Here is a 16,857-nt window from a genome sequence, read left to right as displayed (position 1 = left end):
GGCTCCTTTCCAGGTATTAGCGGGTAAATATTATCAAGCTGAAGAATGTTCGAGATAGGGAACGGAACAGTGCTAGCATAAAATCCATCTAGGTTAGCCAACATAGTTAGATGCAGAATAAAACTCCTTCTGCCCTGTCCCAACCAGTTGAGAACATTACCCTCTACCGCAGCAGTGTGACATATTTCCATTTCTCACACCAGCCTCACCAGGGTCTCTGTAACCAAGATGTACATTTTACTGCTACACAGAATTTGTCTTGAATTATCTGTTCAGAACCAAGAGTTGAAGGGCTGCATAAACACCGCCATAGATCTGTTGGGCCAAATAGCCTATTTCTGTGCTGTAAATTTCTATGATGGTTCAGGTGGATGGATGTTAAAGATCTCATGGCAAGAAGAACAGAGATTCTCTCAGTATTCCCTGAACCAAACACCGAAAAGCAGGTTGGATGGTCAGTCTTCTCAACATTGCTTAAGAACATAAGAAAAACAAGCACTATAAGCTATACGGCCCCTCAAGCCTACTCCACCATTCAATAAGATCATGGCTGATCTTCTACCTCAGCTCCAATTTCCTGCCCTTCCCCATATCCCTTGATTCCCTTTGTGCCAAAAATCTTAACAATCTCATTCTTGAATATACTCAGTGACTAAGCAGCCACAGTTCCCTGGGGTGGGGGTAGAGAATTCCAAAGATTCACAACCACCTGAGTGAAGAAACGTCTTAAATTATAAATGGCCAACCCCATCTCCTATGACCCCTAGTTCTAGACACTCCAGCCAGGGGAAACAGCCTCTCAGCATCTACTCTGTCAAATCCTCTAAGAATTTTATATGAGCAGCGGGAGGAGCAGCGAGAGATGCAGGATCAACGCTGCTATAAAGAGCCTTCAAACAGAAAAATCAAGGAGCGACATTATAGGGCAGCAGGTAAGTGATTGGTTGGTGAGTACCACAGGTTTTTTTAGTTTCTAAGCTAGCTATTACTTTACATTCTTAAATTAGTAACTAAACTAGATAAACCAATTAAATAATAAAACTAAAATAATTGATTAAAAAAATCATTAAATAACTAATCAAATAAATAAAGATGATTAGATAGATATGGCAGGGCAGGTGGTATGCCGTAACTGCAGCATGTGAGAGTTTGTGGAGACCAGCGAGATCCCGAGAAACCACATCTGCGGTAAGGGTCTGCAGCTCGAGGAACTTCGGCTCAGAGTTGTTGAGCTGGAGTACGAGGTGCAGACATTGTGGGGCATCAGGGAGGGGAAGAGTTACCTAGACACTTTGTTCCAGGGGCCAGTCACACCCCTTAGGTTAAGTAGTACTTTAGAGTTTGTCAATGGTCATGGATAGGAGGGTGTGACTGTGAGTCATGAAGGCATGGGGACCCAGGATATAGTGATAGAGGAGCCTCAGCCCTTGTCCAATAGGTATAAGGTACTTATTGCCTGTATGGATGAGAACAAGGACTGCAGGGAGGATGGGCGAACTGGCCACGCTACCATAACACAGGAGGCCATTCAACTAGGGGGAGTAAAAAGGAATGTGATAGTGGTAGGCGACAGTATAATCAGGGGATAGATACTGTTCTCTGTAGCCGTAATAGTGAGTTCCAAAGGTTGTGTTGCCTGCCAGGGTTAAGGATATCTCCTCACAGCTGGAGAAGAACTTGGAGGGGGAGGATCCAGTTGTCGTCCACGTATGAACCAATGCCATAGATAGAACTAGGAATGAGGTTCTGTTGAAGGAGTTTGAGGAACTAGGATCCAAATTAAAAAGCAGAACATCAATCTCTGGATTGTTAGCTGCGAACCACGCGCAAATTGGCATAGGAACAAACAGATTAGAAGTTTAAATGTGTTGCTCAAAGAGTGGTGTGGGAGGAAAAGGTTTCAGTTCATAGGGCACTGGCATCAGTACTGGGGAAAGAGGAGCTGTTCTGTTCGATGGGATCCACTTAAACCATGTTAGGACCTGTGTCCTAGCAAACCGAATAACTAGGGCAGTGGACAGGGCTTTAAAGTAATGAATGGGGGTGGGAGGATTCAGGAAAGAGTAAATTTAAAAGCAGCAAGAGAAATGTCAAGGCTCGAGAGCAGAGTAGAGTTTTGGGTAAAAATAAGCAGAATGGGTCAGGAAGGGACAGCGAGAGTAACAAAGCTAATAAGGCATCAGTGACTAAAGGGACATCATGGACAAATAAAAACAAGTCAAAGCTAAAGGCACTATATCGGAATGCGCGAAGCATTCACAACAAAATAGATGAATTAACAGCGCAGCTAGAAATTAATAGGTTTGATCTCAGCCATTACAGAGACGTGGTTAAAAAGTGGCCAAGTGGTTAAAAAGGGAGAAAGTGATAGACCGAGTAATTACAGCCCAGTCAGCTTAAACTCAGTGGTGGCAAACTTATTGGAAAAAATCCTGAGGGACAGGATAAATCTTCATTTGGAAAGACATGGATTAATCAAGGACAGTCAGCATGGATTTGTTAAGGGAAGGTCATGTCTGATTAACGTGATTGAATTTTTCGAGGAGGTAACCAGGAGGGTCGATGAGGGCAGTGCGTATGATGTAGTTTATATGGATTTTAGCAAAGCTTTTGATAAGGTTCCACATGGCAGACTGGTCACCAAAGTAAAAGCCCATGGGATCCAGGGCAAAGTGGCAAGTTGGATCCAAAATTGGCTCAGAGGCAGGAAGCAAAGGGTAATGGTTGATGGGTGTTTTTGTGACTGGAAGGCTGTATCTAGTGGGGTTCCGCAGGGCTCAGTACTAGGTCCCTTGCTTTTTGTGGTATATATCAATGACTTCGACTTGAATGTTGGAGGTATGATTAAGAAGTTTGCAGATGACACTAAAATAGGTTGTGTGCTTGATAATGAAGAAGAAAGCTGCAAATTGCAGGAAGATATCAATGTACTAGTCAGGTGGGCGGAACAGTGGCAAATGGAATTCAACCTGGATAAGTGTGAGATAATGCTTTTTGGGGAAATCTTAACAAGGTAAGGGAATACACATTAAATGGTATGACACTGAAAAATGTAGAGGAACAAAGGGACCTAATGTACTAGTCAGGTGGGCGGAACAGTGGCAAACAGAATTCAATCTGGATAAGTGTGGGATAATGCTTTTTGGGAAAGTCTAACAAGGTAAGGGAATACACATTAAATGGTATGACACTGAAAAATGTAGAGGAACAAAGGGACCTTAGAGTGGAGGTCCACAGATCGCTAAAGGTAGCAGGCCAGGTAGATAAGATAGTAAAGAAGACGTATGGAATACTTGCCTTTATTAGTTGAGGCATGGAATACAAGAGCAAGGAGGTTATGCTTGAACTGGATAAAACACTGGTTAGGCCGCAGCTAGAATACTGTGTGCAGTTCAGGTCATCACATTACAGGAAAGATGTGATTGCACTGGAAAGGGTCCAGAGGAGATTTATAAGAATGTTGTCTGGACTGGAAAATTTTGGCTATGAGGATAGAGTGGAGATGCTGGGTCTGTTTTCTTTGGAACAGAGGAGGCTGAGGGGAGACCTGATTGAAGTGTATAAAATTAGGAGGGGCCTGGATAGAGTGGATAGGAAGGACCTGTTTCCCTTGGCAGAGGGATCAACAACCAGGGGACATAGATTTAAAGTAATTGGGGGTGAGGAATAGAGGAGATATGAGGGGAAATTTCTTCACCTAAAGGGTAGTGGGGGTCTAGAACTCACTGTCTGAAAGGGTGGTAGAGGCAAAAAGCCTCACGACATTTAAAAAATACTTGGATGTGCACTTAGAATGCCGTAACCTACAGGGCTACAGACCAAGAGCTGGAAAGTGGGATTAGGCTGGATAGTTCTTGGTCAGCCGGCGCGGACATGATGGGCCGAAATGGCCTCCTTCCGTGCTGTAAATTTATACGATTGCTAAGATTGGAACTAAATATTCCAGGATCCTTAACTTTTAGAAGAGATAGTCAAAATAGAAAAGGAGGAGGGGTAGCCCTGATAATAAAGGATGGGATAAAGACATTAGAGAGAAAGGATCTTAGCTACGAAAATCAAGAATAGTTTGGGTGGAGCTAAGAAACAGCAAGGGGCAGAAAACATTGGTGGGAGTTGTTTATAGGCTCCTAAACAGTAGTTGTAATGTAGGGCGGAGTATAAATCAGGAAATCAGAACCAACTAGGGAACGGGCTATTTTAAATCTAGTATTGTGCAATGAAAAAAGCGTTAATTAATAACCTTGTAGTAAAGAGGCCTTTAGGGAAGAATGACCATAATATGATAGAATTTTATATTGAATTTGAAAGTGATATAGTTAAATCCGAAACGAGGGTCTTTAATCTAAACAAAGAAAACTACGTAGGTATAAGGGGCGAATTGGCTACAGTAGATTGGGAAGCTACATTAAAAGGTATGACAGTAAACAAGCAATGGATAGCATTTAAAGAATGAATACATCATTTACAATAAATATACATTCCTTTAAGGCAAAAAAGCCCACAGGAAAAGTTGTCCAACTGTGGCTAACAAGAGAAGTTAAAGATAGTATTAGATCAAAGGAAGAGGCTTTTAATGTTCCCAAAAAGAGTAGTAAGCCTGAGGACTTTAGAATTCAGCAAAGGTGGACCAAGAAAGTGATTAAGAAAGGAAAATAGAGAGTAAACTAGCAAGAGACATAAAAACAGACTGTAAAAGCTTCTATAGGTATGTAAAACGGAATAGATTAGCGAAAGTAAATGTGGGTCCCTTACAGACTGAAACAGCAGAAATTATAATGGGGAATAAGGAAATGGCGGATAAGGAAATGGCAGAGAAATTAAACAAATACTTTGTGTCTGTTTTCACGGAAGCAGACGCAAAAAACTTCTCGGAAATATTGAAGAACCAAGGGTCTAGCAAGAATGAGGAAGTGAAAGAAATTAGTATTAGTAAAAAACATAGCACTGGGGAAATTAATGGGACTGGAAGTCGATAAAACCCCTAGACCTGATAGCCTACACACTAAGTTTTTGAACGAGGTGGCTATAGAGATAATGGATGCATTGGTTGTCATCTTCCAAAATTCCATAGATTCTAGAACGGTTCCTACAGATTGGAAGGTAGCAAATGTAACCCCACTATTTAAGAAATGAGGGAGAGAGAAAACGGGGAACTACAGACCAGTTAGTAGGGAAATCAGCAGTAGGAAAATTGCTAGAATCTATTATGAAGGACATGGTAACAGGACACCCCTCCTGGTTGACAGTGCCAAAGGCCTTTGTAAGGTCAAAGAAGGCCATGTACAGGGATTGATGCCATTCCCTGCATTTTTCTTGCAGCGCTGTAAAAATCATGTCCATTGTACCCCATAGAGGATGAAATCCGCATTGCGACTGTAGGAGGAGCTCCTCAGCCACAGGGAGAAGACGGTTGAGGAGGATTCTAGCGACGACTTTCCCAGTGGCTGATAACAGGAAGATTCTTCTGCAGTTGCGTTTGGGCAGAGTCAACACAGATTTATGAAAAGGAAAGTATGTTTGATAAATCTGTTAGCGTTTTTTGAAATTGTAACTGGCAGAACAGATAAGGGGGAACCAGTGGATGTGTTGTATTTGGATTTTCAGCAGGCATTCGATAAGGTGCCACACAAGAGGTTATTAAACAAAATTAGGGCTCATGGGATTGGGAGCAATATACTAGCATGGATTGAGGATTGGTTAATGGGCATAAAACAGAAAGTAGGAATAAAGAGGTCATTTTCAGGTTGGCAGGCTGTAACTAGTGGGGTACTGCAAGGATCATGTTTGGGCCTCTGCTATTCACAATCTATATCAATGATTTGGATGAGGAGACCAAATGTAATATATCCACGTTTTCTGATGATACAAAGCTAGGTGGGAATGTAAGTTGTGCGGAGTGATTATCTGCACAAACATTTTTGTGTTCTTCTGCACATGTGCATCGTGGACTCTGCCCCTTTTTGCACATGTGCACTCGATCGGGTTGCGCATGTGCAGTACAATATATGAGGAAGCCGGAAGTGGAGCCGAACCATGACCCGCATGGAGCTCACTGCTGCTCGAGCCTGGTGCTGGAGCTGCTAACAGGGCTTTTGGGTTATCTCCAGGACTTTTGCCTAGAATATTGCTGAGATTATTTACATAAACATTTTCATGGCCTTCTGAGAGAGAGAGAAAATTGAAGGTGAGAGAGAGACTGGGAACAAAGAGAGAGAGAGAGAGAGATTGAGGCAGAGAGAGAGAGAGAGATTGGGCAGAGAGAGAGAGATTGGGGCAGAGAGAGAGAGAGAGAGAGAGAGATTGGGGCAGAAAGAGAAAGAGAGAGATTGGGGCAGAGAAAGAGAGAGAGAGAGAGATTGGGGCAGAGAGAGAGTGAGAGACTGGAGGAGAGAGAGTGAGAGACTGGAGGAGAGAGCGCAAGAGGGGGGCAGAGATAGAGAGCCAGAGGAGATCAGAGAGACTGGGACAGAGAGAGAGAGAGATTGGTGGAGAAAGGAGCAGAGAGAGAGAGAGCGACTGGGAGGAATCAGAGAGAGGGGAAGCACAGAGATGGGATGGGGGAGAGGGGATCGGTGGAGAGAGAGGGAGAGGAGATGAGGAACTCGGTAGTGGGGGGAGGGGTAAAGAGCCCGGAGAGTACAGTGAGGATGGGGGAAGAACATGATCCAGGTCTTAAGGGGGGGGGGGAGGGGAAGGTCGAGAGCGAGAACATGATCTACATGGCAAGACAGATCACGTTCTTCCACCCCATTTACACCCGCACCACATTCTCCCTCTCCTCCCCCTACACCTGGTTGATTTCTTGGAAAGCTCGGTGCATGTGTGCCAAGTGACATCATTGGACTGGACAATCACTTCATACTCAATAAACCTGTTAATAATCCGTGACCCACAAACAATGGCCGATCTATGGCGGGGGGGGGGAGTAAGTTCAGGAACTTGTTGGGGGAGACAGTCATGAATCTATGTGGAGGGGGGATCTTGGGCTTTGGGGGAGGGTGGTGAAAGGTCAGGAACTTGGGCGGGGGGAGGGGAGGTCAGGCACTTGGGCAGTGATGGATGGGGGCAGGAACTCGTTGGGGGTGGGTGGGAGAAGGTCTTAACCCGTGAGAATGAGCCTGGTCTGTTCCAAATGAGCTCTGTTCTGTCTAGAGTCGGCAGTTACTCTTTGAAGAGTCACTGATTACATAGGCAGGGCAGTTCCAATTACATATTCCAGAGAAACTGCCTCTCCTTTTATAGGGGGCACTGGAAAAAAAGGAAAAATTTGATTTTAGTGCCCCAAAAAAAAAAAAAACCACAAAAAAAAACCAAAAAAAAAAGGGCCTTGTAAATGTCTTGTGTGTGTCATCCAGGTCGGGTGGCACGGATACATGTTTTATGTTTTCACAGGTAAACTCAAAAGAGTTTCCAGAGAAACTGCTGGTGTGTCTTATCCTCAAAGGGGACCAATCAGCAATCAGGCCTTGTGATCAAGGGGACCCAATCAGAGCTTTAGGTCTTACAAATAAACGTGTCCTAAGTTATAAGGAGAATGCAAAGAGGCTTCAAGGGGATATAGACAGGCTAAGTGGAATAATGTGAAGTTATCCACTTTGGTAGGAAAAATAGAAAAGCAGAGTATTTTTTAAATAGTGAGAGATTGGGAAATGTTGATGTTCAGAGGGACCAGGGTATCCTTGTACACAAATCACTGAAAGTTAACATGCAAGTTTAGGAAGCAATTAAGAAAGCATATGGTATGTTGGCCTTTATTACAAGGCTGGATTTGAGTATAAGAGTAAAGACGTCTTCCGGCAATTAAAATTGGGCCCTGGTGAGACCACACCTGGAGTACTGTGTACAGTTTTGGTCTCCTTGCCCAAGGAAAGATATACTTGCCATTGAGGGAGTTCAACGAAGGTTCACCAGACTGATTCCTGGGATGGGGGGATTTTCCTATTAGAAGAGATTGAGTAAACTAGGCCTATATTCTCTAGAGTTTAGAAGACTGAGAGGTGATCTCATTGAAACATATAAAATTCTTGCAGGGCTTGAAAGGGTAGATGCAGGGAGGATGTTACCCCTGGCTGGGGAGTCTAGAACCAAGGGTCACAGTCTCAGAATAAGGGGTCAGCCATTTAGGACTGAGAAGAGGATAAATTTCTTCACTCAGAAGGTGGTGGTGAATCTTTGGAATTCTCTACCCCAGAGGACTGTGGAGGTTTAGTCATTGAGTATATTCAAGTCAGAGATTGACGGAGCCTCTAAATTGTCTCCACGGTCTCTAAATTGTTAGACTGCTTGTTCAACATCTATTTGGAAGCCCAAAGCCATTGTTTTCAGTCCCCGCCACAAACTCCGTTCCTTAGCCACCGACTCTATCTCTCTCTCCAACTTCTGTCAGAGGCTGAACCAGACTGTTCGCAACCTTGGTGTCATATTTGACCCTGAAATGAGCTTTTGACCACATATCCACAGCATAACTAAGACCGCTTATTACCACCTCTGTAACATCGCCCCTCTCCATCCTTGCCTCAGCTCATCCGCTGCTGAAGCCCTCATCCATGCCTTCGTCACCTCTAGTCTTGACTATCCCAACGCACTCCTGGCTGGCCTCCCACTTTCTACCCCGCGTAAAATAGAGGTGATCCAAAATTCAGCTGCCCGTGTCCTAACTCGCACCAAGTCCTGCTCACCCATCATGCCCTGTGCTCGCTGACCTACATTGGCTCCCGGTTAAGCAATGCCTCGATTTAGAAAATTCTCATCCTTGTTTTCAAATCTTTCCATGGCCTCACCCCTCCCTATCTCTCATCTCCTCCAGCCCCACAACCCCTCGAGATGTCTGCATCCTCTAATTCTGCCCTCTTGAGCATCCCTGATTATAATTGCTCAACCGTTGGTGGCCCTGCCTTTTTTTGCCTAGGCCCGAAGCTCTGGAATTCCCTGCCTAAATCTCTCTACCTCTTTTTCCTCCTTCAGGATGCTCCTTAAAACCTATCTCTTTGAGCAAACTTTTGGTCCCCTGCCCTAATTTCTCCTTATGCAGCTTGGTGTCAATTTTTAAAATCTCATAATACTCCTGTGAAATGCCTTGGAATGTTAAAGGCCCTATATAAATACAAGTTGTTGTTGTTGATGGATCTTTGGATATTAAGGGAATCCAGAGATATGGGGATAGTGCAGGAAAGTGGAGTTGAAGTAGAAGATCAGCTATGATCTCTTTGAATGGCGGAGCAGGCTTGAGGGGCCGAATGGCCTACTCCTGCTCCATATGTTCTAATGAGATGCCCTCTCATTTTTCTAAACTCGAGAGAATATGGTTTGTGGAGCTTTACTGTGTCAGTCACGATTGCCTACATAACAAGTCACTTCAAAAAGTAATGAAGGGTTTTGTCGCGTATTTAATTTTAAATCGTTTTGGGGGGCAGGCAGTGGCTATGCATCTTCCAGGTGTTATTCCGTATTTAAAAACTTGCTACTTTTCAAGTGCACTTTCTCGACTTTTTCCCTTTTCTAAAGGTGTTTTCCTCTTTGCAAGTTGCCTGGTGGGTGTCTTTCTCTTCCTGTAAATGGGCTGCCTCTGCGGGAAATGATCTCTGCTTCCTTTCCCAGGTCAGTGTGGGGTTCAGTATTTTGTCTCCGTCTTGTTCCCCAGGTGAGTTCTCACCTGTGCTGGAAGAGTGTGGCTCCGGAACCCGGAAGGGTGGGGACCGTGCAAGGAACAGCTGTAAGCTCGGCGTCATTTTACGGTTAAATTATTATAGCTCAGCTTGAAACTCAGGAAGTGAGGTTGGATCTCTCACATCCTCTAACTGGGAGCTGAGGGGGTAATAACACACACTTTCGGTCTGACTGTCACTGGTCGATCGACATACGAACAAGTCGGTGAGTGATCGCTCATCATAAAAACACGGAGAAAAATCCAAGTGAAGAGGGAGAAATGCCTGGTCCCGAAGAAAACCTGACACTGGAGCAGGGATCGGAATCGATAGAATCAATGTCCTTGTGATCAGCTTGTCAATTTCCGGTCTTCAGTCACGATTCCCGGTAAGAGAACATCAGTCACAATTTTTAAAGACAGTTGGGAGTTTGTTTTGCAGCTAAAGTCAGCAGCTTCCGCGTTTGTTTTTTTTATATGAATTCAAGTGCCTTGCAGTTGCATCATTGTGTATGGTGGCTGTCCCTGTCACATGTAAACATCACGGTGCGAGTTAGTTAAATGTTGGGAACTGTCACTCTTTTTTGGGGTTGTGTTAAAATGCTTGAAACTTGAATTGACGTTTTTTAAAATCATTTTTAAAAGTTTGCATGATCTGTCATTTGATATAAATGTTTCGAGTACTACTGTTTATATATAATGCCCACCAAGGGAAAGCTACAATTCTATTAATTGGTGGACTCGGCTGGGGTGGTATTCAGCTCCAGTTCCTTTGAACCATGGGGCTCGTCGGCGATTATTTAATATAATTGTTTTACAAACGCATTAGGGGAGAGGTCCAGATTACAGGATTCGATGAGACATTGAATTCGTAGAAGGTTACATCCTGTCTGTGTTACTTTATAAAATCCTGTCTCTGCTGGACTGGACTGTACCTATTTGTTATAATACTTCGTGTAGATTTAATGCGGGATGATGATGATGCAGATGTGGACTACTGCCAAAATGACACACGCAGCAAAACAGTGTATATGTAACAGTGTATGTTTATTGGTGATCAAGGCAGTAGGATGTTTGACGCGTGCTGTTATATCAGCAACTCAGATGATGGGCCAAGCTTAATGAGAGAGAAGATGATCAAAATCAAGATGCAGTTGAAGTAAAGCCAAGCCTGGGGTTTTCAGGCCTGTTGTTTGTCGAGTGGCAAAGAGAAACAATGTTTTGAGATCTCGAGAAAGAAAAGAACAGGGCAAACCGGAAGGGTCATATGGGGGAAGGGAACGATAGGATGGTTCAAGAGATTAATTGAATGTAAGAATGAGAGATAAATGTGCATGGGATGGGAGAGAGTAAAAGAGAGGTCTGGCAATCGCCCAAGGACACTAGAGAATTCAGTGGGACTCAGCAGTATCTATAAGAGGTGATGGTGCAACATCCCGACACCCTCCTGCCCAGGAAACCAAAAAGGTCTCTACCGACAAGAATTGAGAAAACTGCCCTCACTCAAACCTTTGGAGCCTTGGTAATGCAGTATCTCTCCCTGTTGTGTCTCCTCTCTGCAGGGGTATGGAATATAGACGTTCAAACATACAAAAATGATGGGCAGGATCTGATCCATCAAGCCTGCCCCACACTAGCTTGTCACCTGAATCATTATGATTAGACACCCCCTCCCCCCCCCTAACCAGCAGTAGCCTTATGATCTCCTGGGAGAATTAAAAAAAAACAGCAAACCCTACAACTAGTTATGGAAAATAAGTCTGGAAAATTAATCTCCAACCCCCTTGGGCAATGGAAACATAGAAAATAGGTGCAGGAGTAGGCCATTCGGCCCTTCGAGCCTGCACCAGCATTCGATAAGATCATGGCTGATCATTCCCTCAGCACCCCTTTCCTGCTTTCTCTCCATACCCCTTGATCCCCTTAGCTGTAAGGGCCATATCTAACTCCCTCTTGAATATATCCAATGAACTGTCATCAACAACTCTCTGCAGCAGGGAATTCCACAGGTTAACAAATCTCTGAGTGAAGAAGTTTCTCCTCATCTCAGTCCTAAATGGCCTACCCCTTATCCTTAGACTATGTCCCCTGGTTCTGGACTTCCCCAACATCGGGAACAATCTACCCGCATCTAACCTGTCCCGTCCTGTCAGAATCTTGTATGTTTCTATGAGATCCCCTCTCATCCTTCTAAACTCCAATGTACAAAGGCCCAGTTGATCCAGTCTCTCCTCATATGTCAGCCCGGCCATCCCGGGAATCAGTCTGGTAAACCTTCGCTGCACTCCCTCAATAGCAAGAACGTCCTTCCTCAGATTAGGAGACCAAAATTGAACACAATATTTCAGGTGAGGCCTCACCAAGGCCCTGTACAACTGCAGTAAGACCTCCCTGATCCTATACTCAAATCCTCTAGCTATGAAGGCCAACATACCATTTGCCTTCTTTACTGCCTACTGCACTTGTATGCCAACTTTCAATGACTGATGAACCATGACACCCAGGTCTCGTTGCACCTCCCCTTTTCCTAATCTGCCACCATTCAGATAATATTCTGTCTTCGCGTTTTTGCCCCCAAAGTGGATAACCTCACATTTATCCACATTATACTGCATCTGCCATGCATTTGCCCACTCACCTAACCTGTCTAAGTCACCCTGCAGCCTCTTAGCGTTCCCCTCACAGCTCACACCGCCACCCAGTTTAGTGTCATCTGCAAACTTGGAGATATTACACTCAATTCCTTCATCCAAATCATTGATGTATATTGTAAAGAACTGCAAATCCCAGCACTGAGCCCTACGGCACTCCACTAGTCACTGCCTGCCATTCTGAAAAGGACCCATTTATCCCGACTCTGCTTCCTGTCTGTCAACCAGTTCTCTATCCACGTCAGTATATTACCCCCAATACCATGTGCTTTGATTTTGCACACCAATCTCTTGTGTGGGACCTTGTCAAAAGCCTTTTGAAAGTCTATATACACCACATCCACAGGTTCTCCCTTGTCCACTCTACTAGTTACATCCTCAAAAGATTTGTCAAGCATAATTTCCCCTTAATAAATCCATGCTGACTTGGACCGATCCTGTCACTGCTTTCCAAATGCACTGCTATTTCATCCTTAATAATTGATTCCAACATGGAGCATGTTGCATTGACCATGCTTATATTATCTAGTATTTCACCTACCTTTTATAAGACATGATCTCGGCCCCAGCTAGGAACCGGCTCAGCTCTCTTTTGAAGGTTTGCAGAGAATCAGTACTTGCTGCACGAGCCAGCAACTTGTTCCAGAGCTCTACAATCCTCTGGTTTAAAAAAAAATAACCACCTAATATCTAACCAAACCCTTCCCTCTATAACTTCTATGCATGACACCTGGTCTCCCCCAGTCTATCAGATTGAGGTAAGTAGACATTATTGTGTGGGTTGTCACAGACTCACTACAAGGAATTAGAGGTAGGATCTCTTCTAATATCTTTTGTGGCAAGTACATGGATCCAATGCTTACTAATCAGGAGATCAGCAGTGGATTGGAAGATAGCAAATGTAGCACCACTATTCAAAAAAGGAAGGAGAGAGAAAACAGGCAACTATAGGCCAGTTAGCCTGATATCAGTCATCGGGAAAATACTTGAATCCATTATTAAGGAATTGGTAACAGAACTGAGAAAATCATAATATGCTTAGGCAGAGTCAATCTGGTTTTATAAAAGGGAAATTGTGTTTGAAAAATCTATTAGTGTTTTGAGGATGTAACTAGCAGGGTGGATAAAGGGGATGTAGTATATTTGGATTGTCATAAGGCATTCGATAAGGGGCCACACGGAAGTTTGTTACACAAGATAAGGGCCCATGGGGTTGAGGGTAATATATTAGCATTGATAGAGGAGTGGTTAAAGGACAAAGAGTCGGAACAAACAGGTCATTTTCAGGTTAGCAGGCTATTGCTAGTGGGATGCCACAAGGATCAGTGCTGGGGTCTCAGCTATTTACAATCTATATGAATGACTTGGATGAAGGGACCGAGTGTAATGTATCCAAGTCTGCTAGGTGAGAAAGTAAGCAGCGAGGAGGACAAAAAGTGTCTGCAAAGGGATATAGACAGGTTCAGTGAGTTAGCAAGAAGCTGGCAGATGGAGTATAATGTGGGGAAATGGGAGGTTATTCACTTTGGTAGGAAGAATAAAAAAACGGAATGTTTTTTAAATGGTGAATAAGTATTAAATGTTGGTGTTCAGAGGGATTTGGGGTTCCTTGTACATGAAACACAAAATTAACATGCAGGCATAGCAAGCAATTAGGAAGGCAAATGGTATGTTGGTCTTTATTGCAAGGTGGTTGGAGTACAAAAGTAAGGAAGTCTTGCTGCAATGGTACAGGCTTTGGTGAGACCATACCTGGAGTATTGTGTACAGTTTTGGTCTCTGTACCTGAGGAAGGACATACTTACCTTAGAGGGGTGGAATGAAGGTTCACTAGATTGATTCCTGGGATGAGAAGGTTGTCCTATGAAAAGAGATTGAGTAGATTGGGCCTAAATTCTCTGGAGTTTAGAAGAATAGGAGGTGATCTCATTGAAACATGTAAGATTCTGAGGGGGATTGACAAGGTAGATGCTGAGAGGTTGTTTCCCCTGTCTCAGGATAAGGGGTCAGCCATTTAGGACTGAGTTGAGCAGAAATTTTTCACTCGGGGTTATGAATCTTTGGAATTCTCTACCCCAGAGGGCTGTGGATACTCTGTCATTGAGTATATTCAAGGGTGAGATCAATAGATTTCTGGATTCTAGGGGAATCAAGAGATCTGGGGATGGGGCGGGAAAGTGGAGTTGAGGGCGAAGATTAGCCATGATCTTATTGAATGGCGGATCATACTCAAAGGGACGTCTGGCCTAATCCTGCTCCTATTACTTATGTTCTTAGTGGGAATATTCTTTGCTGCCCTATTGGGTAATGATGGTGCCTGGTCATACCTAAGCCATAGAGATCAGAAGCTTCCTGATTTAACATCAGTCTGTGCTGGATTATGTGAGCTATTTGTGGCCTCGACATCCCTGGATTAGTGGCATCGAGGCAAATTGTATCACCCCAGTTCAGCTGGGATCCCCATTCACTGTTCACTGACATTCCCTGGGAAGTGTGGAGGTGGACACTAGGACAGGTTTGGACTTGGGTATAATGTTGTCTGTGGTGGAATAGCCCACCTGCTCTCACTTAAAGACTGACCACTTGGAAGAAGTGTCATAGGGCTGCCAGTGCCTGTGATACAGCACTTTCAGGAGTAAAGGGAAGGAAATGATTTAAATGGCTGGCAATGGAAGGGGTGTCATTCCAGGAGTGCAAGAGAGAAGGAGAGATCGGCAGGCGGGCACGCAACCTTACAACAATGTTTACAAGGATAATTAGACTTGACAGCATGGGTGATTCAGTGTTGTCCATTGCAATTTCGGTGAAGCATAATGGTGGGTGTGTTCACTTGAGCACACGGTTAGTGTGATTCTGGATTCTGACTTTCCAAACTTAGTTTATGCCTGGAGTGAGTGTTTGAGCTGTATCACTCCTGGTTGAAATCCAAATGGTTAATCACTGATGTTGGTTGTGCTGGGAGCAATCTGAGGTGAGGAGTTAAGTGTGTTGGGTGAAGTATATCTTTTTTTCCCCTGTAGTATATTGTAACCAAAACTGAGATTGATAGATTGTTACAAAGGCACAATTCTGGAAATTTGAAATATAAGCAGAGAGTGCTGGAAATACTCAGCGGATCATGCAGAATCTGTAAAGAGAGAATCAGAGTTAAGGTTTCAGGTCGATGACCTTTTGTCGGAACTGGATTATGTTAGAGATGTAACGGGTTTAAGCAAGTACAGAGGCAGGGAAAGGAGAGGGGAGGAAAGAACAAAAGGGAAGGTCTGTTAGGGTGGAAGGCAGGATGGATTAAATGAGCAGCAGAATCATTATCAGGAACCAAAGTGAGAGTTAAGTTACTGATCAGCCATGATCTAATTGAATGGTGGAGCAGGCTCAAGGGGGCTGAAAGGCCTCCTTCTGTTCCTATGTTTCCTAATTCTCTCTGTAAACCAATATTTGCGTTGCATGTTGTGCCGTAGGACTTGGATCTCTAGCTGCATTCCTCCACGGGCTGAGTTCCCAAGCCAGCCTTGTCTCCCATGGACAAGGGCTAAGTGGAAGTCAGGTATTTCTCTCCTTCTCCAAATTGGTCCAAGCAGGCATGATAAATCAAAGGAAAAGTCACCATATTCAGTCCCATGCACAGACCGGCAGTCAGATTCAGAACACTATTTGTGATCACCAAAGAGTAGGTCAGTGACCACCCTCATTGTTCTGTGTTATCCACGAGGCGGAGAGACACAAGAAAGAAAAATATTGAGTTACATCATCAAGTCTACAACACGGAAACAGGCCAGTCAGCCCAACTGATCCATACTGGTGTTTATGATCCACATGAGCCTCCTTCATCTAACCCTCTTCATCTAACCCTATCAACATATCCTTGCATTCCTTTCTCCCTCATGTCTTTATTTAGCTTCACTTTAAACACATCTGTGCTATTTGACTCAAACACTCCTTGTGGTAGCGAATTCCACATTCCAACCACTCTATGGGTAAATAATTTCTCCTGAATTCCCTATTAGATTTATTAGTGACTATCTTATATTTATGCTCTCTAGTTTTGAACTACCCACAAGTCTTCTCTATGCCTACACTATCAAACCACTTCATAGTTTTAAGGATCTCTATCAGGTCATCCCTCAACTTTCTCTTCCAGAGAAAAGAGCCCCAGCCTGTTCAGTCTTTCCTGATGGGTATAACCTCTCAGTTCTGGAATCAGCCTTGTGAATCTTGTTTGAGCTTCTCCAATGCCTCTACACCCTTTTTTATAATATGGAGACCAGAACTGTGCGCATACTTACTTCTGGCTACTGGCAGTGGCCATTGGGTAGGGTGCTTCTATTTCCCAGCAACATTTAACAAACCGCAAAAGAGATGAATGACCGATGACTCTGTGTGTGTGGTGTTTTAGTTGATATTGTTGCTGAGGGACAAATGTTTATAGGGCATCAGGAGAACATCCTTTTGTTCTTCAGAAAATGCCATCAGATCTTCCAGCTGCCAGACGAAAGCTAGGATTATCATCATGGGCAGTCCCTCGAAATCGAGGAAGACTTGCTTCCACTCTAAAAGTGAGAT

The 16,857-nt window shown here is 43.9% G+C and overlaps 1 protein-coding gene across 4 annotated transcripts in view; it reads left to right on the top strand.

Moving 5' to 3' along the window:
* The window catches only part of LOC139278463 (interferon regulatory factor 6-like), a 93,197-nt gene that overhangs the window by 37,649 nt on the left and 38,691 nt on the right, over nt 1-16,857 (top strand). The window contains exon 1 of one of the 4 annotated variants that reach the window (XM_070897272.1): nt 5,487-5,511. The exons of 1 other annotated variant lie outside the window; for it this stretch is intronic. In XM_070897272.1, the coding sequence (XP_070753373.1) occupies nt 5,500-5,511 (12 nt within the window). In that variant the 5' untranslated portion in view covers nt 5,487-5,499. Of the gene's footprint in view, nt 1-5,486; nt 5,512-9,531; nt 9,598-9,768; nt 10,033-16,857 lie in introns of those variants that run through there. 2 more of the 4 variants (XM_070897275.1, XM_070897273.1) reach the window with 2 other exon arrangements.

This window comes from Pristiophorus japonicus, chromosome 13, assembly GCF_044704955.1.
Source record: "Pristiophorus japonicus isolate sPriJap1 chromosome 13, sPriJap1.hap1, whole genome shotgun sequence".
Lineage (NCBI taxonomy): Eukaryota > Metazoa > Chordata > Chondrichthyes > Pristiophoridae > Pristiophorus > Pristiophorus japonicus.
This window is presented reverse-complemented; position numbering and strand designations above follow the sequence as displayed.